Source organism: Crocodylus siamensis, chromosome 3, assembly GCF_052110815.1.
Source record: "Crocodylus siamensis isolate JL-2025a chromosome 3, ASM5211081v1, whole genome shotgun sequence".
Lineage (NCBI taxonomy): Eukaryota > Metazoa > Chordata > Crocodylia > Crocodylidae > Crocodylus > Crocodylus siamensis.
The window spans coordinates 81,422,130-81,446,340 of record NC_143397.1 but is presented as its reverse complement, the minus strand read 5'-3'; the positions used below and the strand labels follow the sequence as shown (position 1 = coordinate 81,446,340).

At 39.3% G+C, this 24,211-nt stretch overlaps 1 protein-coding gene across 2 annotated transcripts in view; it reads right to left on the bottom strand.

Moving 5' to 3' along the window:
• Window positions 1-24,211, bottom strand: part of PTCH1 (patched 1) — a 78,804-nt gene that overhangs the window by 4,948 nt on the left and 49,645 nt on the right. For both annotated transcript variants that reach the window (XM_090038605.1, XM_090038604.1), the window contains exons 13-23: window positions 23,017-23,135; window positions 20,532-20,934; window positions 19,718-20,027; window positions 15,846-15,988; window positions 13,566-13,749; window positions 11,703-11,983; window positions 10,072-10,209; window positions 6,024-6,166; window positions 3,156-3,255; window positions 1,796-2,047; window positions 87-618 (exon numbers count right to left, since the gene is read on the bottom strand). In XM_090038605.1, the coding sequence (XP_089894731.1) occupies window positions 88-618; window positions 1,796-2,047; window positions 3,156-3,255; window positions 6,024-6,166; window positions 10,072-10,209; window positions 11,703-11,983; window positions 13,566-13,749; window positions 15,846-15,988; window positions 19,718-20,027; window positions 20,532-20,934; window positions 23,017-23,135 (2,604 nt within the window). In that variant the 3' untranslated portion in view covers window position 87. The remainder of the gene's footprint in view (window positions 1-86; window positions 619-1,795; window positions 2,048-3,155; window positions 3,256-6,023; window positions 6,167-10,071; window positions 10,210-11,702; window positions 11,984-13,565; window positions 13,750-15,845; window positions 15,989-19,717; window positions 20,028-20,531; window positions 20,935-23,016; window positions 23,136-24,211) is intronic.

Below are 24,211 nucleotides of genomic sequence, written 5' to 3'. Positions count from 1 at the left end.
GTCTGGATTACAGCTGCCCAGAAATGAAGCATCTGGGAGGAAAGGTTACTTCTTATCTTTTCTGCAAATGAAGACACAAGACATACCTTAATCTGAGCCGTTGCCATGTGTCCTTTCTTCACATTCAACGTCTTGCAATTCTATGACTTCTACTTTAGAGTTTCTCCTCTCACACCGTACATTAAAAGGCACGTGGGGGTCCTCAAATGGTCCATGGTCGGTTTCCTGGTATCCCTCATAGGATGGAAAGCCTCCTCCACGAGAGTTATGGCTGTGCACAGCAGGGTGTACAGCAACAGTAACTGAAGCTGAGGCAGTCACAGTAGTGATAGGCTGGCAGTATGCTGGCACTGAAGCACCCATGGCAGTAAATGCTGGGTTTCTAATGTTATGAGAACGAGCCCTGTGGCCCAAGCGGTCTTTATTGTAAGGTCCAGAATGCCCTTCAGTAGAAATTTCAAAAGCATCCCTGCGTGGCCTGTATGGGGGTGGTCGCAGTCCTTCCACTGATTCTCTTTTGGGTTGTCTGTTTTGATGCCACGTCTGCTGGGACCCAGCTTCTGGGTTAGTTTGTAATCTTGGATTTGACTGATGATGCTTGTTCTCTGGCTGAACCACCTAGAAATGAGAGATATGGTTACGCCTGTGACAAAAAGCAAGTGCAACATCTGCTTCAGAAATATTTCCCTGGTTAAGCATGTAAGTGTACCGTTCTATATCTAACCCTAAAAGCATAGTTTTCCAGAGGCTTAGCTTTGCCCAGAGAGGTCTCTTCTGAAGTTGTTATAAGATCAAACTTACAACTTCACAGATAAATGCAGGATTAGAACTGAAAACACTAGATACACCTCCCACATGCCGCTTTGTCTTTTCAAACGCCTGGACAGCTAGCACTATGTCTTAAGTGGTTCAATAATCAAAATTGTTGAGCTTTGGAAAAGGCTCTGTTCCAGCCAGAGTACAAATGCAGGATGTTTGTTAGTGGGATGGTTTGTATAGATGGCAGGAATCTGGTTTCTGGATTTCTGTAAAAAGCGTGAAGCACAGCGGCCACATCAGTCAATAAACCGTGACCAACTTCAAATGTGGCTCTGCTTGTACCTATTTTTAGGCCTCTGCTGAACAAAAACAGATCCGCATTGCAGCTCAGCATGCAGCATCATGGGGGGCAGGAGGGGAGTTTTTTCTTTTCTTTAAAACGAAAGTTATGCTGCTGGCCCACTGGCATAGGGCTCTGGCAGAGTGGGGACACACAGCAGATCCACCCATTGGAACAAACCCCGAAACATCCTTTTTCTGATCTACACAAGGCTTCCTCCTGCCCTTCTGAAATGTATTGCTAGAGGAGAGGTACAGCCTTATGGTGACCCACATGGCTCTTGATGGAGAAAATTGTAAGCTGTACCATTTTCAGAGTCCTTTTGTACAAAGGCATCTAGAATAGTCATCAAGGGGCTGGCCTGCCCTGCTCTTGGGGATGGACCCAGCAAGCTGCAATGGCAGCTGCACTTGCATGTGTGCTGTGCTTTAGTCCCACCATTTTATCCCTATTTCTTCCTAAGTAAAAGGGTGGAAAAAATCAGAGTACCCCCTACTTCTAGATTACAGTTTGAAGTTTGGGGCACTTGCAGCAGGGAGTGAAAGTTGGGGGGGGTTTGCGAGGAAATCAGTCAGAAATCAATCAGGAAAAAAAATCAAAACAACAAAACCCCCTAAATTCCCACATACAAAGAAAGACCCCTTCTTCAAAAATTGTCTTCTCTTCTCCTTCAGGCTATGTCTATGGATAACTTACCGTGGATCTGGCAAAGACAGGATTCTCAGTTGCTTCCACTCTTACTTGATGGATTGGTGCACCAGAGCCCTGAGTAGGCTCATACTGATGGAGCTCCTCACTCAGTCCTGACATGGTGGTTTGAGAACTGTACTCAGAATCAGAAGAATCTGATCCATTATTTTGTCCAGGTGGCAGTGCAAACCTTACAATGCTAGGGGGTGGCTCAGGAGATGGTGTAGGTAATCTGTTCCGTCCATTGGTTGGAGAAACCTAGTAATGACAGTTAAAAACCCTTATAATCACTAGTCTTCAAGAAAAATATCCTTCCACCAACTTTGTATGGCACTAAAATCCTGAAGATATTGATTTGTTAAACATTTACTCTGCTCAGCATGGTACCAAACAGAGAAATAGTCTTTCTCTGTGGAAATGTTTGTGAATTTCACATGTCTCTGTATGTATGTGTGCCTTTTTTCTGGTACGACCTATTAAAAGAATGATTCTGTAGTTGTGTAAAATATGTCTGTATAATATAAATACTTATGAACCTGTCTACATAGACAGAAATAGCAAGAATTCAATGCAAATACACACATGGAAAATCACACAACCACAGAACAATTCTCTTTTCATAACACCACCCAAAAGAAGCCAGTGATCATGCCATGCAGGAATAATTATGTTGTACTCAGTGAATAATCAAGCATAAATCTGAAGCTATGACAGTCCTATAGCTGGACTTCCACTGTATACTGTAAGACTGTTCATACAAATGGATCAACCACATGAATCACTTCGCCAGCCCAAAACTTCAAGGAAGTCAATCAGGTACTATGGGGGTGTACTGGGGCATAAGGAAGGGCTCTTCTGCCAACTATTGGTCTAAAGATGTGGTTATCAAGGTGTGGTCTGTGGACCACCAGTGGTGTGTGGGGCCCTTCCTGGTGGTCTACTGAGTTAAATATTTTGAGGAAAGCAATTGAGGGACCAGGGTGTTAGAAGGAAGGTGGGTCTACAGAATGAACAATCTTTTACAAAATGTCCTGCAAAGGTTAGGAAACTCCCTGCTCTTGTGGCATAGATGACACATTAAATTCCACTTTAAAAACCTAACTAAAGCCAGCATTTTTATCTGAACCATTGCCTATCACCTCCAAATGATTCATTATTAAAATACATATCATGATTACTGAAACTTCCTAATTTGATATTCTTACATTCTTAAAAGAAAAGCGCATTGAATAGCATGTTCTTAAAAGCAAGAAACTTAAAATGAGATTTAAAAAAATCAGAACGGTTAAGAAGCTAATAGGTATCTAGGATTTTTTTTTTAAAAGAGATGCTAATTTCTTCATCTCAGAGAGCTTTATTTACTGACCTCAGGATATGGTCCAAAGAGGGAAAGTAGAACTGGAAGCAGCACCAATCCATTTAGAACTCCCAGAATTGTTAGGATTGCCAAAACAGCAAAGAAATACCTGGAATATTGTTGAAGGCCGAAAGAGAAAGATACCAGTGTAGTGAGAAACACAGAAGAGTACATTCCACGTCTCAAAATATTGCATTAATTTTATTTTAAAAATAAACACACACAAAAATCACAAACTAAAAATATTGGACAAAACCAGTATGACTTCTTTTTTTTTTACCTTTTGTGTTAGAGAAGCTACATTCCACAACCCAAAGTGTTAGTTGATAAAGGAAAGAAAAAAAATTATGTTTGTTAATTTACCAAAATCTTGTGGCATGTAATGTTATTTATGAATGTGTTACACAAACACAAAAATATGGAATGTGAACTGAATGGCTGAACGGATTGAAAGCACAAATACAATGAAAAGGGGCCCCCATTAGTGAAAACCCAGCAGTAGCAAACAAATGAAGTGAAGGGTGTAGAATTTAAACAATTTAGCCTAGAAGGAAAAGAAGCCCACTTCTCCCAGCGGCTAATCCACTGTGAAATGCTTCTGCATCTTACAGCGGAATCTCTAATTAAATCTCTAGTGTATCAGGTAAGGCTTTCCCTCGCTGTTCATTAATCACAACTTTCCGCCTAGAATTCTGTGAGTTCCAGTTTTACCAAATAGCTCAAATTGCAACCTTTTTAGAACACAGGAACCAGCTTTCTGCAAAGAAAATGCTGCCCATTCTATAGTAAGCTTCAGCATTGTACTGAGTAAGAGCACTCCACAATGGCAGAGCTGCATTGCAGGCTAATCTTTTGTTGAACAATTTAGCATCTCTGAATACTCTTGTTTTGCGTCAGCCAATTCAAACATAAAGGCTGAAGTACTATGGAAGAAGAGGAAAGTGCACAAGTGGTTGTCCTTTCCCACCATTGAGGGCTAAGGTCTGGGATCCTTCATGAATACCAAGGTAAACCTGTCAGTAAAAGGAAAGCCTTACTAGTTGGTATTCAGCACAGCTGGAGCTCAGACTAAACTTAAGGCTGCGTTGTAACTAATGATTTCAAGTGCTCAGTTTTGGGCAATTTTTTTGGAGGCAAAGGGAGCAGAAGAAGTAGTAGGGGCAAGTTTCCTACTAATGGGCTCTGCAGATCACACTGTTTTACTGGCAACAAATTTTACTGCCTCTCTAAGTTTCCACATCTGATCAAATATATCAGATTGCTGCAGAACTACAAATATCCTGCTATTGTAAACATTTTAGGATTTCTGATCTACATTTGCAAAAATCAACGAACGGATCTCCTACGCTAATGTAAACTACCAGAACTTTATACTGGAACATATATCAACAACAGGCATTAAAAAACATTTGCATCTCATCCATCTAACACTAGAATAAACAGGCTGATTATAGTTCTGACCACTTAGCATATACAATGTCTGTTAATTTACTTAATCTTCCTAGATATTGGTGGGCTAATCTATCCCTTTCCGGAAGCTTGGTGTCTTCTTCACCCCCTTTGCAACAATGCTTGAGCCTTGTTCGTTTATTCAACATCTTGGAAAAGTAAGGGGAACTAAAGTCAGATTATGCTAGAAAAGTGAGCAGACAGAGTTGAAACAAAGGAATTTAAGAGCTTGAAAGGGTGATTTTTTTTTTTATTCAGCAAGTATCAATCCCAATTTGGAATCAAATAGGCAGTCCTTTGCTATATCAAAAAATGTGCTTGCAACAATCTAATGTGTGTAGTATGAAAGATTACTGTAGCAAAACACATGCTATGAATTTCAATTTGATCCTGCTCCGCACTTTCCAGGATTGGATCCTAACTGAATTGTTCTGTCTCATTTCCTAATCACCAACAAAAAATATACAGACATTTAAGAAGTTCCACAGATCAAGACTTCTGTGATGTATATAATTATTTGTTACTTAAACAGATGTAAACTAAATCAAGAGCTCAGTGAAGAGCCCAGTCATCTGCCAGACCATTCATATTTGGTCCAGCCCTCAGTCCAGCTTCTGGTTTTTTGCCATAATCTGCCACAAAGAACCAGTGTTATTTCTAAGATTAGCCATTTTGCAGAGCTCCACAGGTTGTTTGGAGTAGAATAGGATCCGTTTCATTGCACTTCTCAAATTCCCTTCAAAAGAAAAACTTGCTCCTTTCTCCTACTTGACAAATTCACATTCTTAATTAAATCCACAAGAAACAGCTTGCCTGTACCTCTAAACAGAAGGGCCTTCAGGGTTTGCTTCACCACATTTTCATATGAAGTTCTATGTTCATACTTATGATTCCCTTGTTCCTAAAGAGAACTTTAATTCCCACCCCCCACTGGGTCAGTTAAAAAATTGTTGTAAACTTCAGATAGTGGTAACAGAGAGTGAAGGGGACAGGAGGAGAGTGTCAGTTTCAGGATGTTTAGAGTTCTTTCTATCCTTTCTATGCAAAATGTTGCACATATCAAAAAGTCTGGAAGACTCTTAGGTTACAGGTCAAATTCAGCTAACTGCTAGACAATACTAGCTGTTTGGAACTAACTTTATTTTAGAACTAAGCAAACTTGGCCATAGAGGACCTTTTTCTTTTTTCAGTTTATGCTGGGAGTCAGATTTTCCTGGAACAGAATTCAGCACTAGCAATGGAAACACTATTGCAACTACTACATAACAAGGAGTTAATACAGCAGAGAGAAAGCAGGACCATGATGTAAGCATGCTTGACACATCATGCACAGAAGTAAAAAAACCAGCAGATAAATCTGTTTGACCAAATATGGAGCATATTCTTTTTATTTAGAACAGAAAAGGAATACACAAACATATGCTTTACCTGACAATAAAATCAAACTCAGATCCTGCAAGCATTAACACTCCAAGCAGAGTAGACACTGCTCCATCCAGCACTGGTGCAAACATATGTTCCAATGCAAGGACAGCCCTGCGGTTCTTGTCTCCTATGGCAGTTAAAAATGCCTGTAAAATAATAAAGTCCATGCCATCAGATCTTTATGTACAGCCTTTTAAAATTCTCAGCCTCTCTCAAAACATGCATATTTTCCCATGTCAATTACTCCAAATTACAGTTTATTGAAATATCTTTTAGCTGGTTAGAGTTCAAGACAAGGTCTCATCCTGCAGCCATTGTATACAGCTGCTACTGAAGTCAGGGGAGTAGGGCAAGAGGATTGATTGCAGGGTCAGGGCTACAGCAATAATTTTCTCAAATGAGCCTCTGCCTACCTCATGAGGCATTTCATTTGCTGCTATTTTTGCTTGTTTCTGCCTACAACAGTCTTGTCTCATTTTGAAAGCACTTCAGGTGTAAAAATGTGACTACTCTTGCAGGTCCTACTTAGGCCAAATACTCATTAATGTTAGGCAAGTTTTGCTGAATTAAGAACTGTACGACTAGAAGCAGTGTTTGTGAACTTGGATCTGATCAAAATTCTACAGTCTCTAGTGACATGAATAATCACACTGAGCAGAGCATTGTAATCATGGCTCATATCTTTCTGTCACTCTTTAAGCATCCATTGATGCCTGTGTAGGTCTCCTTATGGGCACAGGACCCAGATTAGAGGCTCTTTATGCTCAAAGTATGTCATATTGGATAAGGGGAGCTGAATATGAGCCAATGCATTAAATGAAACTACTAATATAAATAAGTACAGCAGGATTGTGCTGTTACATTTGTGGTCCCTTCTAGATAAGCATTTACAATTTGCAATTTTTACTACTTCAAAACCAGTAGCCAGATATCTAGAAACATTTTCAAGGTTTTATACTACTTCCCATTGTGTTTTCTTTGAGCATGAATATAAATTTACATAGCACCCATACCACCACCACTGAATATACAACTCAAAACATACAGCGTTGTCTGTTATTCAAGGCAAGTAACCCAAGAAAAAATGGCATATGCAAGATCAGTATATCTTATACATACTCACCTAAGGATAAGTAATGGCTTTCTTATTATTATGGGTCAAGCAAAAGAGGATGTAAAAGGGTTGTAGAATCAGATCCATAAACATACAAACAAAATATGCATGTGTGTGTATTTTTAAGGAAGTATTCAATAGATGAAATGTTGGTTATTTGTATGTATTAAAAAAATGCGGTCACAACTCAAGTGGCAGTGAAAAGTTGAACCACGACTGGATTGTGAATTTGTTTTTAAAAAGTGCAATTAAGGCCCATATCAACACTATGTATACCGCATACTTTGTTTATACAATGCTGGTTTAAGGAGATTTAGATTCCATAGGTTTTATAAATACATTAGACAGCAGTGGTGCTATGGTTTAAGATCTAGTAAGTATTTTCACTGTAAAACCCATTTTTGGAAGGTTTTGATTCTAATGTCAATGTGAAAAAAATGTGGATTTAAAATTTGCCAGAGACTGAAACTTAAATCATATGTAATTTTATTAATTTATGTAAAAATCTGACGTGAATTAGTTTGGTCTTTTCAGTTAGTTTTCATTCCACAGTCAAATGTTTTCTAGTCATATACTCTCATTTTTTTGGTTTTAAATCTTTATTACTAACAACAGTTTTTGGCTGTTTGGAGGTCCCTGAAATGCCCATCGTCCCTGCCCCAAGCCTCAGTAAGCTAGGTTTATCTCAAAAAGTCTGGCCACTGTCGGACTTGTCAGCCCTGTATCCTTTGAGGCCTACTGTCCCTGTACCCTTTGAGAATTTCTTAAACTTAATTAAAACTCAGGTTTCCCCCACAGCTCCAATGTGCAACTCACCTGCAGCAGCTCTCCAATGTTTCCAATGCTCAAACCTCTCTTTTCAGTCTCATCACCCAATGATGCTCTCAACACCCCAGCCCTCTAATCTCAGTTCTGCTCTCTATTAGACTCCATCTAATCCAGTGGTTCTCAACTATTTTTGTACTGTGACCCATTTGTAAACATCAGTGGCCAGTCCCTACCCAATGCCCCTCACTCCTGACCCACTGCTCCCCCACCGCCAGGTCCCAGACCCACAGTGTGTGGGGCAGGGAGTGGGGGTGTGGGGTATGGGAAGCCCCAAGCAGCCCCTTGCAGGCTGGAACGCTGCCAACCTGCAAGGGAAAAGCCACAGTTTCCCATGTTTTTCCCCTTTAAAGGAGAATCCATTTTTAAAAGTTTGTTGATCAATTTCTAAAGTTTGTTTGTGACCCTTTCATATATTCTTGTGACCCACTTTTGGGTCATGACCCATGGGCTGAGAAACACTGATCTAGTCCATACCCACTTCCTCTCTCTGTTTGTTACTGCCTTTGGTCTCTCCTGTCATCCTTGTGGCATACTGTAGTTCTTGAGCCTTTTGATATTTTGTATTAAATGTTGTACATTTGTTAGAAGATATTAGGGACCTTGCTGTGGCTTGTGATATCTGGGTAGATATGGAGTGGATGTTCCTGTGGACTCTTCTGGATTAAAGGTTACTCACAAGGCTGCCTCAAATGGCAGGGGACTAGACTCAATAACCTCTAGTTTTGTGTTCTCCTTTAATTCTTTGATACTACTGGACTTTAGTGATACTATTGAAAAGTAGAAAATAGTAACAGACAGGGCATGGTCCTTCCCAAAGCAGTGCAACTGGCTTGTCCAGAGTCATCCGATCTTAAAGTCTCTCTAATATGGCCCCACTCCATATGGACAAGAAATATTAAAATCTTCTCCTGATAAATGTTTGAGAATGATCCTAGATTGGGAGTGTGAAGAACCGTCTCTTTATCAGATACTAGGAAGCATTAAGGAACACACACTCATTTTACACTCTGCCCAAGGAAAAGAAATAATTTCATGTGCCTTTTCAGGAATTGCAGTTTGCAAACAAACTGTTTACTTTATCAAAGTTAGAAGTGGTAGGAAATAGGGTATAGAATGGGGGCCCAGATAGACCCTTGAGCATGACATGACAAATGTCACCTAAAAGCCCAAGATTTTCAAACTGGGATATTGAAAACTACAGATTTTCCTCCATAGTTTGTCACTTAAATAAATGGTCTGCTGAGGTCCTAGAGCTTTCATTAGCTTATCTCAGAGCTGCAGTTGATCAGCACTTTGGAATAAGTCACTAATGTAAGTGCTTAAATGTAAATTAAGGTATCTAAACTTTGACATCTAAGTTTGAAAATGCTGGTGATTGTCTCTTGATTTTTTTGCATTGCTTTTCAGTTATCAGGAGAACTGTAGGATTGGGTCCATTACATTAATCATCAATCAATATGTTTTGAAAGAAATATGCCAACAGGGAGAGATTTTCAAAGCCAGAATCCAATTCCCATTATAAATCTATGGGAACAAGATACCCAACTGCCACTTACATGGCTGAAAATCTTTTCCAGCAGCCTAGCTGACACAACAGGCAGCATCTAGATATAACAGGGCACAAACTGTGTACTGTTATAAGATCTTCAGCATTACTTAGGGACAACAACAGAGGCCTAAGACAGAGTGGTAGTATCTGAGCTGACACACGAGACCCTAACAGCTCTGCTTAGCCACAATTTTCATATGGATCACAGAAATACCTACCACATACTTTAGTGTTACTTTAATCTGAGATTTGTAATGTAATAGTCAAACACTTAATAAGGCACTGTTGACTTGAAATGAAATAATACCTCTTATTTAATGCATCACTGACTTCATAGATGCTAATTATTATATCAAATCAGTTGGAGTTATCAGGACAATTTGACTTGCACACTAACCCTTGTGCAATGTTCAAGCTTGTTTCTTTTTCTTCTTAAAAATCAGACCACTTATTTATACCTCTGAATGCTTTTTTTTTTCAGAGCAAAATTTTAAAGATGTATTTTTAAAAATTGTGAACAGAATATTTAGTACGTGTGCTTTAAAAAGTGTTGTACTTACCAAAGCAACGTGAACCGTGAATTCCACACCTATGCCAACAGAGGCAATCAGGATAACTACAGGCACTGCACTCAGCTTTATTCCAATGAGACCCATCATGCCAAACAGTTCCACTGTCATCAGAGCCAGCACCACCACCTACATGATTTCAAACATCCGTTAGTAACATCTTGTACTCTAGAGAAATGAGGATGATTCAAAACAGTACAGGGATATAAAATACATCCCTTATGGCAGTCCTCCTCACACCCTCAAAGGCAAGCTGTTTTGTTTTATCTCATTTAATTCAATAGCAATGACTCTCAAGAGTCAGTTTAAATTATTCCCCCAGGAGCCAATGGATAGAGCAAACTTCGATGTTCTATTGGTTACAACTGTCCATGCAATCTCAAACACAATTTATTCTTCTTCTCTGTCTGCACCCTTCAGAATATAATGTTTCTGCTTTCATTTTGCTAAACATAAAATAAATGAACTTTGATGCAACACTTTTTGTACAACTTATGGAGTAAGTGAAGATGACTCTAGAGTAAGTTTAAAGTCCGGAAGAAAGTGAATGCTGTAATCAGCTGATGAGTTTCAGGTTACAGAGGGCCTCTTAGCTTTAAAGAAATGTGGAGGGATTGGGATGGACAAAGCAAACAGTTAAATCTAAAAGAAAGCTTTTATTTTTCTTTCATCTACCTTGTAAAAAAAATGATAGGTGGAATCTGTGGAATAAGTTAAAAAGTTTCTGGAGTCAAGAGAAAAAAATACATATGCTTTTAAAAGGGATCGAGGACTAAAGCCCCCTTCTTCAAGAAAAATGTAGGAACTACAATAAATGATTTTATAAGCTAATGAATCATGAATGATAACATAAATTGCTTAAGTGCTGTGAAAAATATTCTAGACTAAACATTTACCTTTTAACATACCTGGAGTACAAATATACATTACAAAAACTAGTAACTGCTCTGTGCTTTTCTACCTCTGGCATTTTATAAGCTATACAATAGTTTATGGAATTTAAACACAGGAACATCATCCTTCAATTTAACATGAATGTTTACTCCAAGGCTAACAGTGCCTTGCAGAATACATGAAGGAGTATTTTATACAATTAATATTTTACTGTTCTTTCTCTTGGATAGAAAAATTACACTCCTTGCTCAGTGCACGTTGATGTACAACTGTTCTCCTAACATCCTAACTACTCGTATCTTTCTAAGGGTCATATCAGTACAAGAATTTATTGTTTATGGGCAAGCTACAATCACTGAAATGGTCACAAAAATATTTTTGTTTGTTAAATTAAAAAGAAAAAAGAAAAACTTGTAATAGCTACTTAGTGTTCCTATTTCTCTTTGTAGTTTATTTCTCATCTTGCTGGGTATCTGAGCAAGGGCAAAAGTTTAGATAACTTTATAAGAAAGCTTTAAAGCTACAAGAGCATGGCCCAAAGATTAAGGTTATTAAGGGTTACAACTTTTGCCATGAACCCTGCCCCCTCAACTTGAATAAATATATCATGAATGATGCAATATACATACTCCACCAGAGGCCCAGACATAAACAAAACCTTTCCGACTACAGCAAGAGCTATGCTGAAAGGAATTTGACTTCAACAAAGACCCTTATAATAAACTTACAATGATCCCAGCTGTCCAGGGGTTTAGGAGGAAGAGGGCACACACCAGAAATGTGCAAGCCAAAACCACACTAATGGACAAGAGAAGCCAGTGGCGAAGCCCAATGTACTGTTCCCAAAAAAGAAATGGGTATCCGTTTGGGTAGCTGGAGATCCCCAGGCTGGTGTAGTTATTACAGATAGCTCTCACTTTCTCAATAGCTTCCACAAAGTCAGAAGTTTCACGCAATCCATTGAGGTAGAAAGGAAACTGAGAATATTCAATGGGCTCAGCTGCTGGAACTAGGACAAAAATAATAATGTTTCAATGCAGATTTTGTAAGAAGAAAAATTTGAAAGAAGTAAACATGATGAAAGCACTTTGTTCTCTACAGCAAAATCTAAAATAAGTTAAATTTGAGGCAAGTTTAAACCCAGAAGCTTTGTGACAAGTGGATGTTCTTAAAAACCATCATAGCATAGGAGCAGGACATGTTTTACCATGCAACCTAATAGAATGATTGTGTGTATCAAGATCAGCTTGATATTATTTACAAGCAAATGCATATGTATTTCTATAACACATCACTGAAATGCATTATATACAGTTTTCTGTATATAATGCAAAACGAATAAAAGAGCAGCCTTCCCAAAAAGTTCCCCCATATCTTAAACATTTTGTTTAAAGCAAAATAGTTTGGAGTAAAACTCCATACTCTAGTTGTTATGCTGGTGTAGGTCTATGAAAATCAAGTATTCTCTTTTAGATTAGTGGAGCGGCATGATCAAACTACAATGTAGTAGTGAATGAGGCCTGCTAGTTTTTCGTATTTCAGTTGAACAGTCTGAAAGTCAGTCGGGAAATGTATTTGTTACATTATCCACGAAGAAAGGTAAAAACATACAAGTACTGGTTTACTGAGGAAATACATAACTTTTTATCCTTTAATAATCTGACGAACTTAGATTTTCCGTGCTTTTTTTTTAATGCAATGCTAAGACTACTGTAATACCAAAAAAAAAAAGAAGAAAGAAAAAAAGGCTTCCACAACAAGCATTTTGTTATTGCTGCTGTGTGTTCCAGACCCTGCAGGGTCATTCAATTGACTTGCTAAACATGATTTGCCTTATTATAATCTCAACTATAAATTTTCATTAAGACAAGACTTGGCTGGCTGCCACAGAGCTCTAGGGTTCGGATATGGTGAAGCACAACTAGCTTGTTATCCAATCACATTTCCAAGAGAACCAAACTCTCCTTTCACCTCTATCCCTCATTACCCAACTAGAGATCTACCAAATAAATCCAATGTAAAAGCAAAGCAGAACAACTCAGGAATACCAATTCAGAATGGAAAGTGGTGAATGGGGGGTAGGTAAAAAGGAAGAAGAACACGCTCTTCCACACATCTCTGCACTACCCAAACATCTCTAGCATAATACAGGTGTTGATGACTTATATGAATGACCTAACTTGCCAAAAATTCCTTCCATGCTAACTTGGCAAATTTAGGATAAACATGATTTAATTCTCTGTGATGAAACACAGGAATAGCAAAGGCAGAATACCCTACAAACCCTACCTTACAACAAGGCTTCCTTAACTTATAAAATTAACGAGCAATATTCAAAATTGTCTACTGTAAGTTTCAGAGCTTAGATACAAACTATTATATAGAATGAATTTTTCAAGATGATAAAGCCCTGCAGCAGTACCACACGATGCTATATCCGTCTGCTGAGGTTTTAAGGTAACACAATATATTGTTCTGTTTATGCTTCCAGGACCTGTACAGTATCAACTAACTAGAGTGTTACTGAGCCTTGAAGGAAGGAGTGAGGCACTTACATAAACTGTAGGACATTAAGATGAAATTTTACTTACTTCTCAGCCTTGTTTCTGGCATATAGTCTGCTTTGTCATGGACCCATTCTGGACGGTGAGGCCGGATGTTGGCTTGTGAGGCAGCATAGGCCACGGGGTCATTGCTAACCCAGGCTGTCAGGTAGATGTAGAAAGCATTTGGGTTAATGATCCCATCTGCATCCACCAGACGCTGTTTAGTCAACTGCAAAATGAAAAGATTAGAAGCTTTTCAGAATATAATTTTTTCAGCACTTTTTTATGCACAGCTTAAAACAAAAGATGACAGGAAGATGCAATGCGTGTGGACATACAGTATGTGACTGCACATGAAGTGACTGAACAGAAAAACTATTGTTTGGAAATGAGTGCAAAACATCTAAATATCAAAAAAAGAAAATCACTACAGAAGTGTTGTATTTATTTTGTGAACAAGATATGATATTTATTACAAACACTAACCTAGCAGATGGTTCCAGAATAGACTGAACCAATTAAACATGAATTCTGAAAGACTGTCTACAGCCAAGGGGGAAAAACGACCAAGTTGGAGCAAAAATATTTTAAGAAGGAAAAAAAAAAACCTGGCAAGAGTCCCTATACACGTCTGTGTGCAGTTAACCTCTGTTGTTAACACTGAAGGAAATGCCACCCAGTAAATGGAGGAGAGCTATAAAAATAAAACAACATCTGTATAAATTTTGCTAACACTTGCCTCCTATGACCTATGTATTCAGAAAATGCCCAACGCCAAGAAGGCAGATGAATGCACTGTGTTGCTTGGGTCATTGTGGGCAAATGTATCTGCAGGGTAGCAGTGGCAGTGTATTTCCAGGGTTCATAGCCAAATGTTGCACAGCAAAAGCCATGCCCGAGGACTTTCTGGATGAAAAGCATTTTGTATTTTTTTGTTTTGTTTATTTTAAATTCTGGCCTGACTCCAGTTTCAGGTCTTTTTAATGAAATGAAAAACAACAGTGACAGCAGTTAAAAAAAAAAAAAAAAGAAAGTTGAATTCCAAGGATCTGGATTCAATTAATCCACAGGATATGCAACAACTGTATGTCTTCAAGCTGTCTTTGGAATTGCACAGTACAGCTCACAGCCCCTGTGGGTGCACCACACTTTTCTCCCTCCCAGGCACAGGAAATTATATCAGCAGCCATGGTCCAATCACATTTATTCCATGGTGTACCTGGAAATACCACCAAACAAAACTACTTGGGCATCTCCATCCTCTGCTTAATTCCTAGCTCAGGCTTCTGTCAGACCTGATAGTGTGCTACATGTTGCCATACGGCACTGTGTTTTACACACCATAGTAACTTTGAACAATGTACTCCGTAAATCTGTCACCTTTAATGCCAGCAAAAAAAGGCAGACAATAAACAGAGCTGCCGGAAAGATCATTAGAGTGACTATTTTTTGCCCGAAAGCACAGAGGCTTGACTATACTTCTGAGAGAAGAGAAGCCATTTGACTACAATATTTTTCTTAATAGTTTTAAAATCTAATTTTGATACCAAGAGTCAAACCAGTGTTCTGTCTTCCAAATGTGATCATCGTAAAAAACTGTAAATGCAGCTGTATTTTATGATTATGATAAAAAAGGAGTTCTGATGTGTTTTATTCAGGCAGCTTAACCAGCTGACATTCCTAATTCTAGTACATCATTATGTTTAGTAATGATAGTACACAAATATTATACTGTATGCAATTTCTCTAATTCTATTGTATCCATTACCTCCCCTTTAAAAAACCCCCTCCTAAAATCTATTTTTCAATACAAATTGTTGGGAATAAATTAAGTAAGTGGGAATCTACTTCTAAGGGGGACCAAGAAAAGGGGTCAAACCTATATTTCCTACTCACAGCTCAAGGAGTAAGTGGGGTTAGTGAAGTAAAGTGGTGTTAAGCTGGGGGAGAATGAAGTTTGAGGAAGCTCAACCACACTTTTGAATACAAGGATGAAGCTTCCATTGAGTTCAATGAGAACAGAACATAGATTTTATGTCTATGAAAAAACATAAGAAACATTTAATATACCGCACCCAGGACTTCATTGACATTTGGAAGGATTAATTTTTAATGTAACAGAATACATGCCTTGCAGCCATTATTTCCATAAGTAGGCCTAGTGAAGTCAGAGGGGATACTCAAGTGAGACTGCAGGCTTAGCCATGTCAACCCATCAAGACATTCAAGAAACCAACAGAATAGTCTCCATTTCTCCAGCTAATCCCACCAGTTTGTGCATTTCCATATAAATCTGTATGGTCACTGTGACATCTGGGACACTACCTGACTGACATCAATGGGTTTATCTCGGTTGCCTGTTTGCACCAGAAGTTTGTAAGCCAGAACAGCATCGTCAGATCCATTTTTATAATTGTTATATGTGATTTTCCCAGTTTCCCAGTCACTGTCAAATGCATCCTGAAGTCCTAAAGAGAATTGGGGAAGAGTGGGAAAGATGAAACATGTAAATAACAAACGAAACTTTTAAACGTACGGTTGAAGGAAACAAAAGTAACTGCCATTTTTAATATGTAGGTCTGGACTATGGCCTTTTACATTGTAGCTGGAATGTGGGGACACAGCAAGCTGGCTACAGGTGTGGGGTGGGGAGAAAGACTGGTTCAACCCTGTGCTGACCAGCAAAGTTCAGCTAGCAAAGGGGAGCTGTAACCTGTGCCTACAAGAAAGCTGCAGTAATCTGCTTCCTCCCAGGAGAAAGGGGAGAGCAGGGAAGGAATTATGACTCTGAGCCACAATTCCTTGTCAGGGCTTCTCCTGGGCCAGAGCAGCTGTGCACAGGGGACCGAATTAGATCAGAAACTATCACTCAGTTTGTACCCCCAAAACAGGGGGCATTCCCAGGTGTCTATATTAATGAACCATAGGTTTTCAATTAATATATTCAAAATCCCATCATATTTATTACCTCCACTGTTTGCTACTGCCTCACCCCCTAAATACTGCTGCAGTTTTACCCAACAGTGAACAGTGCCAAAACAGAAGGGACCAAGTTTATCCCTTGACAGCAGTGCAGTTAAATCAGAAAGAAATGTAGTCTGTCTAGAAAGAAATTCATGCCCCATGCTCCCCTCCCTCTCCAAGATGCTGGCCAGGTATATCAAAGCGAGGAAGGAAGATACACACCACTCTCATTGACTCTTGTGCTACTGGGGAGGGCTAAAGCAATAGGCTCTATGATATGACTAGAAATTCCACTACGAGGGAAAAAAACCACACTCCAACTTTTAGCTTCAAAAAGCAACTCAGCTGCTTCTTGAGCACAGCGTGAGTGAACACGATTTTGTCAATTTGTTCCATCTGTTCAACTTGTGTAGCTAATACAAGTCGTGGGATCTGCTGCCAGCACGTGTAAAGATCACAGCCAACACCTATTCACTCGCAACTGTTATTTTCCTCTTTGCCACCCTTTGTGGGGGGAAATACCTCACAGCACAAATTTGGATCAGATTTAAGAACAGGAAGCCACAGCCCAGTACAAGGAGGCTCTGTGAGAACAGATGACAAACCGCATGTCCAGGGAAGGAAAGGAAAAAGCAGAGGGAGGGAAAAAAAAAAGGCACCGACCCACCTCACAGCTGCACTGTGAGTCTGTAATCAAAACCATAATTACAGATCTGATAGGTTAGCTACAGCTGTAAAGAGATAAGAGTGCTGGAAGAGAAAACATGGCCTGAGTGACACAGCCCTAGGGCCTGAGTGCTCATTCACATTTACAAACTCTTTCCCCTCCCCCTGGAAAACCACCTCCCATGTAGTCCTATATAATCATACCAACTCACAGAGTCAACAGGTTCAGAACAAAGCAATGAAACAAGCCTGCCAAATACAGTTCCTCAGCACCTGGCCAGAAATAGGGGGCAACTACTTAACACCAGATAGTCTATCATCACTAAGGAACTTCAAAGCACCCAGTAAGAAAGCTCTATTTGTTGGGGGGAACAGAGCGGGTAAAACATAACTTAGAAAGTGGAAAAATACTAATCTCTCCTTCCTGCATACAGTGTTATTCCATACAAGCCTTTTCTGAAACACCATAATGTTACAAGAAAGCTAATGTCAGGGTAATGCTTGTAGTGAGGGAGTTAAGTGCAAGGGTTTTTATTATCATAAGGAGGAATTTAAAAGATGATTTGGGGAGTTAAAAGGAGGGCTGTTCAAGAAGGATGTGGGAGAGAAGGAAGGACCACCAAACACAGATTAACTTCTAAATTACAATAGCGATGGCTTTCCTTGGTAAAATGAGCATACAAGGCACCATGCCAGACAGACAATATTTATAAGCAGACCTTTCAGACTATTATCAAAAGAAAATCATATAAAGAAAGAGTGATAACTAGACATGCAAATAATGAGAATTATCCATTTGCATGCAAATTACCCAACTGGTGTTTGCAAATTAAGCATACAATTGTGTTCACAGTATGCTTATGTAAAATGTGCAAAAAAACGCCAGTCTTTTATTCCCCCTCCCCTTTATTCTAAAGCTTTTAGAAGAAATCTGGATCCTCCCTCCAGAGTCCCAAATCCATTTTGAAGCTTTTTGACTTGGATGGGTTATCCCCATTACAGTGCTGCTGACATGGACAAAAAATACCAGCACCAGTTTCTTCTTATTGAACTGGTACACTGACACAACTAACAAACATCTGAAAGAATGCCTAAGGAACCATTGTTAATTGCCTATCATTTCTAGAGAATTTCAGGATCACTGTAATTTACAGTCCACCAAAAATCCTCATGATACATTTAAATATATAAAAATTGTGATTGAGAAAGAAAATAGTATTTTTCGTCCCTGAAATAAAAGAAGATAGAAGGATGGCATGTAAGTGCCTGTGGGGATAGGAATGGAAGAATGAAAGTAGTCTCTGAAAGGTGCCAGGATCTCAGTTTATATAAGTAACAAAGCCTGCAACTCTAGTGATACACTATGAAGAGATTTACCACATGCTGCCAACAGCAAGACAGATCTAGAGCTACCATCTTCACAAGCTTACCAATAACACTGCATGCTGAGCCTCAGCACTAATGCTTGCAGACAGGCAAATAATTTTCACAATAAACAACCTTCCCTGAAGCTCACTATTGGCAGCTCATGCCAGATCTCCTTGTCTTGTACAGCGAGCTATTTGCCTGTCTGTCACTGGGAAACAAACAAAAAAAAAGGGGATTTGCAGGGAGAGGAAGACACATCCTTCAACTGTCTGTATTTTTCCCCACTGTTACCTCAAAACTGCTTTATGTAAAAAGCAATATCGTGAGAGAAACGTGTTTCAACTAAATGCCAAATTGTTGAAGTCTCTGAATGTACTGGAAATGTATATTCAAATCTGTTGCCTTCTCTCTTGCGATTAAATAAGTTTTTGAGCAAAATATTGCAAGCAAAACGCAAGCAAGACCAATGGGTAGATCTAGGCCTTTCAGACAAATTATAGTTTTAAATAACAACTAATGGGTCCTCTCAGCCTGATATATCAAGGAATAAAGCATAGCTAGAACTTGACCATTTTACAGAATCAGTCCTGTAATGTCCCACTTCCCTCATTCTGCCCGCCATATTTTCAGAAGGCATTTAGGTGCATGACTTTCAAGAATCATTTACTACATTAGCTATCTGTGAACTCTGCAGTCTTGGCAAGTCAGTGCAATTTATTTTTCAGTTGGTAAATACTTCTTAAAAGTCCTTCCAACTGAAAGATGGAGAGGAGTCAGAGGCATTTCTAGGCTGAATTTGTTTACTCAGACCTAAGAAATATTAAACTTGTGAAAATGTTACTATTTTAAATACTAATTGTTTGCTTCAGAATGAATTACTATAATAATCCTAATCCTAATAATCCTTTATTATTTATCTGTATTGCCTTACCACTTTGGAGCTCTAGTTATAGCTCGGCACTGCAGTGTTCTAAAGCCCTGGACAAAATCAGAACAAAAAGATGCTTTCCCAAAGAGCTAATAATTTAAGTATGTAACAGGGAACAAAAGACTGACAAAGAAACACAAGGACAATGCTTATCTGCAGTGGTCACAGCACACTTAACAGGAGGCCCTTACTTAATACAGAGATCTTAACTACTGTTCTTAAAAAATTTAGACACAGAAAATCTTTACTAGCCATTCAACTTCTTTCTTACCTTGCAGCCAGTCTCGAAAGTAATGCAACCACATTTTTGGAAGCTGCTTGTTTTCTTCCAACAAAACATATGTCACGTTGCTGAAACTTTTATGAAGTTCATAAAGTAAGTGCTGGGTATTGGGATAGTCTGCTTTCTGGGTCACTATATACATGTTGTAGAAAGAGAAGTACTTGAACTGTGCGGCAATAAAGTCATATTCCCGGGTTTCTCGTGGTACGATGTCTGTGAGGTCCAATCCATCTTTCACTCTGGTAGTTCCGTAAAGACTGAGTCCAAGTAAACCCAGAAAAAGGAAAATAACCACAATCTGCAGTAGAAAATAGAAATTCAGTTAGTTCTACATTTCCAAACAACTGACACTACTTACAGCCATAGCCCACACTACAGGAACTATTCTGGTATTAACTTCCATAGCATTATTCTTTTAATGCTATGCACTGATCCACACTATGGGCCCAATCTAATTTCTATTGTAGTCAATGGGAATTGAATAATACTCCTAGCTTTAAAGAGAAGTAAAGTCAGAAATCTAGTAATAAGTTTGTGAACAGTGAAACCAAGTTAAGTTACAGAATGCAAGCGAACCCTCCACTCATAATCTGTGTAAGAATACTGTCATAGAAACTGTAGAGGAATGGTAAAGAACTTCAAGCCTGAAAATATCTACAAGATATTTAAGAATCAGCATTTCAAATAAAATGCACTTTTTTTCTTTTGGACAACTGCAATTTACCAAATTCTTTTACTCTTAGGCAAGGAAGAAATGAGTAATTTTGAAAAACAGATCAGTTTTTTTCAGCTCATAAGTTACCTTGGCTTTTGGTTTTAGCAGGAAGGGAGCATAGTGCTTTTCAGCAAAAGATGAGAGTGTCCATTTAGTACAGGGTGGCTCCAGACAATGCATGTTAGATTCTGAGAATTGGGAAAGCAAATCCCTCGTTGAGCTTGTGCTTTCTGGGCTCTGGCAGCTGAGGTTATCCTGTGTTACCGTGACTGGTTGCACAGATATTTCTGAGCGAGGCTCTGCTGTGGTATAGTACACCTGTGTATGAGGGTCATATTCTGTGCGTAACTGCACTGTGGACTGCATTGTAATCTGAGTTTCTTGTGCAAAACTGTGCCTGCTGTAGGGTGGCGGTGGGCTGTAGCGAGCATTGTCATTGTTATCTGCATATGCTTGAGGCTCAATCTGAATCACTCTACTAGCACATGGACTGAAAGAAAAAAGAAAAGACACTCATTGACATTCAGATACATTCTCATTTTAATCAGACTAGACAGTGTAATCTGTTTTCATCTGAGACTACTGCTACTAATATTGGATTTGTTTTCACTTTAGTTATGTAAAATAGTCAGATGAAGATTTTTTTTTGCCCTTTAAGGAAACTATTTTTCAATGTGGCTGAAAAAATGTGTCTATTGTATCTATGGAACACACTAATAGCCACAAAACCAACTTTTACATGAAGAAACTAGCATTGCTCACGCAAATAATTAATTACACATGCAAATCAGGTCAATAGACATGTAGTTACACAAGCTGCATACACAACATGGATTTGGGTTTGCACCTGTTATAGCCATGCTAAATGTTATACTATTTAGGATACTGAAACATAAACATACAAAGAACTGAATTCTTTTCTTAGAATTATTGAAGTTATAATTTTGAATCAGTCAACTGTTAAATAATATTTGGGCCTTCTGGATAAGATCTTGTGCCTTTGGGAAAACCACAGTAAATTGGAAGCAGTTTGAAACTACTTGCCATATACTGACTGCATGTTTGAAAAATGAAGTAAACATAAGTGAGGATTAATTCCCAAGAAGGGAGAGCAACATGAAGAGATGAAATCCCTCAAAGTATTTAGCTTCATACATACAGGAACACAGTGGATATCTTGTTTGAGAAAACAACAATGGACCTCAAATTATCAGAGGCAAGCTTTTTCTTTGCATGTGTAGGCAGTCTGTGGCTTGGAGACCATAGCTGCTGCAATCTCCAAGCTGCTGGGGAGCATAGCACACCCCCAAGACTGAAAGATCACAGCAGCTACAGCTTCCCAGCTGTGGGAGTGCAGGGGTGCTCCAAGCAGCATCTGGGAGATCACGGGTACTGTGATCTCCCACCTCTGGGGTACCCATGCAACTGGCAGACTGCAGCAGCGCCCCATGACTACTTCTGAGATGTTTTGTTGTTCTTAGGCCCCCTCTAAACATGCAGGTAAAGGTGCAGTTGAATCTAATACGCAATCCCACAATCACACCTCCTGCCACATGTGCCTGGCAGGAGATGTGATTGCACATTAGATCCAATCATGCCTTATTGCTGGTGTAGGGGGATCCTGATCCTGGGCTTCCCCTGCATCAGCAAGAAGCATGCTCCCATGGCTGGGCACCCCCTTTCCTGATGGGGTTCTCAGCCATGGGGACCATGAGCAACTAACACCCCCATACGGTAAGGGGAAATCCCTGTGCCTGTGGTGCAGCTGAGACCAAGAGCCCCAACAGCTGTGGGGCTCAGCCCCAGTAGTCATGGGGCGCTGCTGCAGTCTGCCAGTTGCATGGGTACCCCAGAGGTGGGAGATCACAGTACCCGTGATCTCCCAGATGCTGCTTGGAGCACCCCTGCACTCCCACAGCTGGGAAGCTGTAGCTGCTGTGATCTTTCAGTCTTGGGGGTGTGCTATGCTCCCCAGCAGCTTGGAGATTGCAGCAGCTATGGTCTCCAAGCCACAGACTGCCTACACATGCAAATTAAGCTGGGCAGAAACTAGGTATAAAGTTATTACCCTTTTATGAGCAATAACTTTACCTCATACCCGTGGTTTGCAATCAGTTCTCTGAATTTGTCATTCCTACTACCTTGAAAACACAGCAAGAGATAACTCTTTATACTAAAGTTAAACACCTCCCCCCAGAAACAAACCCAACCCAACTGTGGCTGGTTTTAAGTAGATGAGTAAGAGGTGGAGGATCAAGGAACTATCCTTTCATACATTTTTGATAGTGGAAAACTAGTCCCCAAAAGATAAAATGAATGTAGTGGCTCAGTGTGCAAGGCAGAAAGTGCCACCTTATTGTTTACCATCTGTCAACCAGAAAACCAAGACAGGACAGTTGTTTTACTTGCCTGCAGTGAAACCATGATGACAACATTTTACTATAGGCCTGATCCTGCAGTTCTTCTGCAGGCAAAACTCTACTTAGTACAATGAGAGCTATGCACACAAAAGAGGAGAGACTAAGCTCCATGTATTACCATGTTTGATGGTAACCCTACCAGATAGCCTCACCTTGTAAAGCAGCAGAATATATCCAATCTCCTGTCCTCCCGACGGTACAGGTCCATGCTCAGAATAGCAGGAAAAATTAGCAGAACCATGGCGAAGTTGAATACTACAACAACTGCAGCCTAGAAACCAAGCAAAAGGGAAGAGATATCACTAAGTTTCATGCTTTAAGGACACAGGCTTTAAAAAGCATACAAACTCCTTTCAATTCCAATCTGTCTACCCATTTATCATGTCAGCTCATCAACACATTTAGGCTTTTGCCGGAGGGTGCTGGGAAGGATATTTTTACATTCCTGTCTCATTATGTCTACAGTAGTTAATTAATGTCTTTAATATGAAATTTCATATTGCTCTTGCATACGCATGCCCAGAGACTTGGTGACAGATAGATTTGAAAACTGGAAAAAACAGACATCATAAATAATATTTTTGTATGAGACTTTGTATTACTGCAATTCTGTTAATACAAAAAGAAACAAAAACAAACCCTGGGGCTAAAACTGTAGCTCTCATTTCAATGGTGCTGAAGTCACTTGGCTACCAACGTAACATTACAAGAGGGTACTAAATCAATAATGGAAAAAAGCTCTAATTAAACTTTAATGAAACTACTTTATTTGGTAACGTACTACATATTTGATGTAATTAGCTAAATTCAAGCTATAAAAGCATAACGAGTAATATTTCAGGAATTTTTGTAGAATTCCTCTACTCCTGGTTAGTAAAGCTTGATTAATAAGCCAGCTTAAATAAATAAAATGAGTATTTAAATAAAATGAGCATTTTAAATGGGACAAGGACATTAATTTAAAGTTAATTTTTAGTCACAGATATTAACATTAAAAAATAATTAAATTCAAGCCTCAACTCTTCCCCCTCAGATTCTGTATAACACCTTTGATACGGCACATGTCACTATTATTCAAGAATATATCACTGTTATTCAAGTGATGATTACATGCTAATTTACATTATGTAATTGCCTTGCAGTAGTGTCTGGCAATGCTACCCATTAAGAATGGATGCTTTGGAGTGCTGGTAGAGAAGGAGGAGGCTGGCTGGCAGAGAAGGAAAACATTGAATTTAAAAGTAAATGAGCAATGTTCAAAATTATTTTGAAAAGTCAACAGGTAACCCCTGCAGGCCAGGGGGGAGGGGGATGCCAGACCCCCCATGGGCTCTGTCTGGGTGGAGG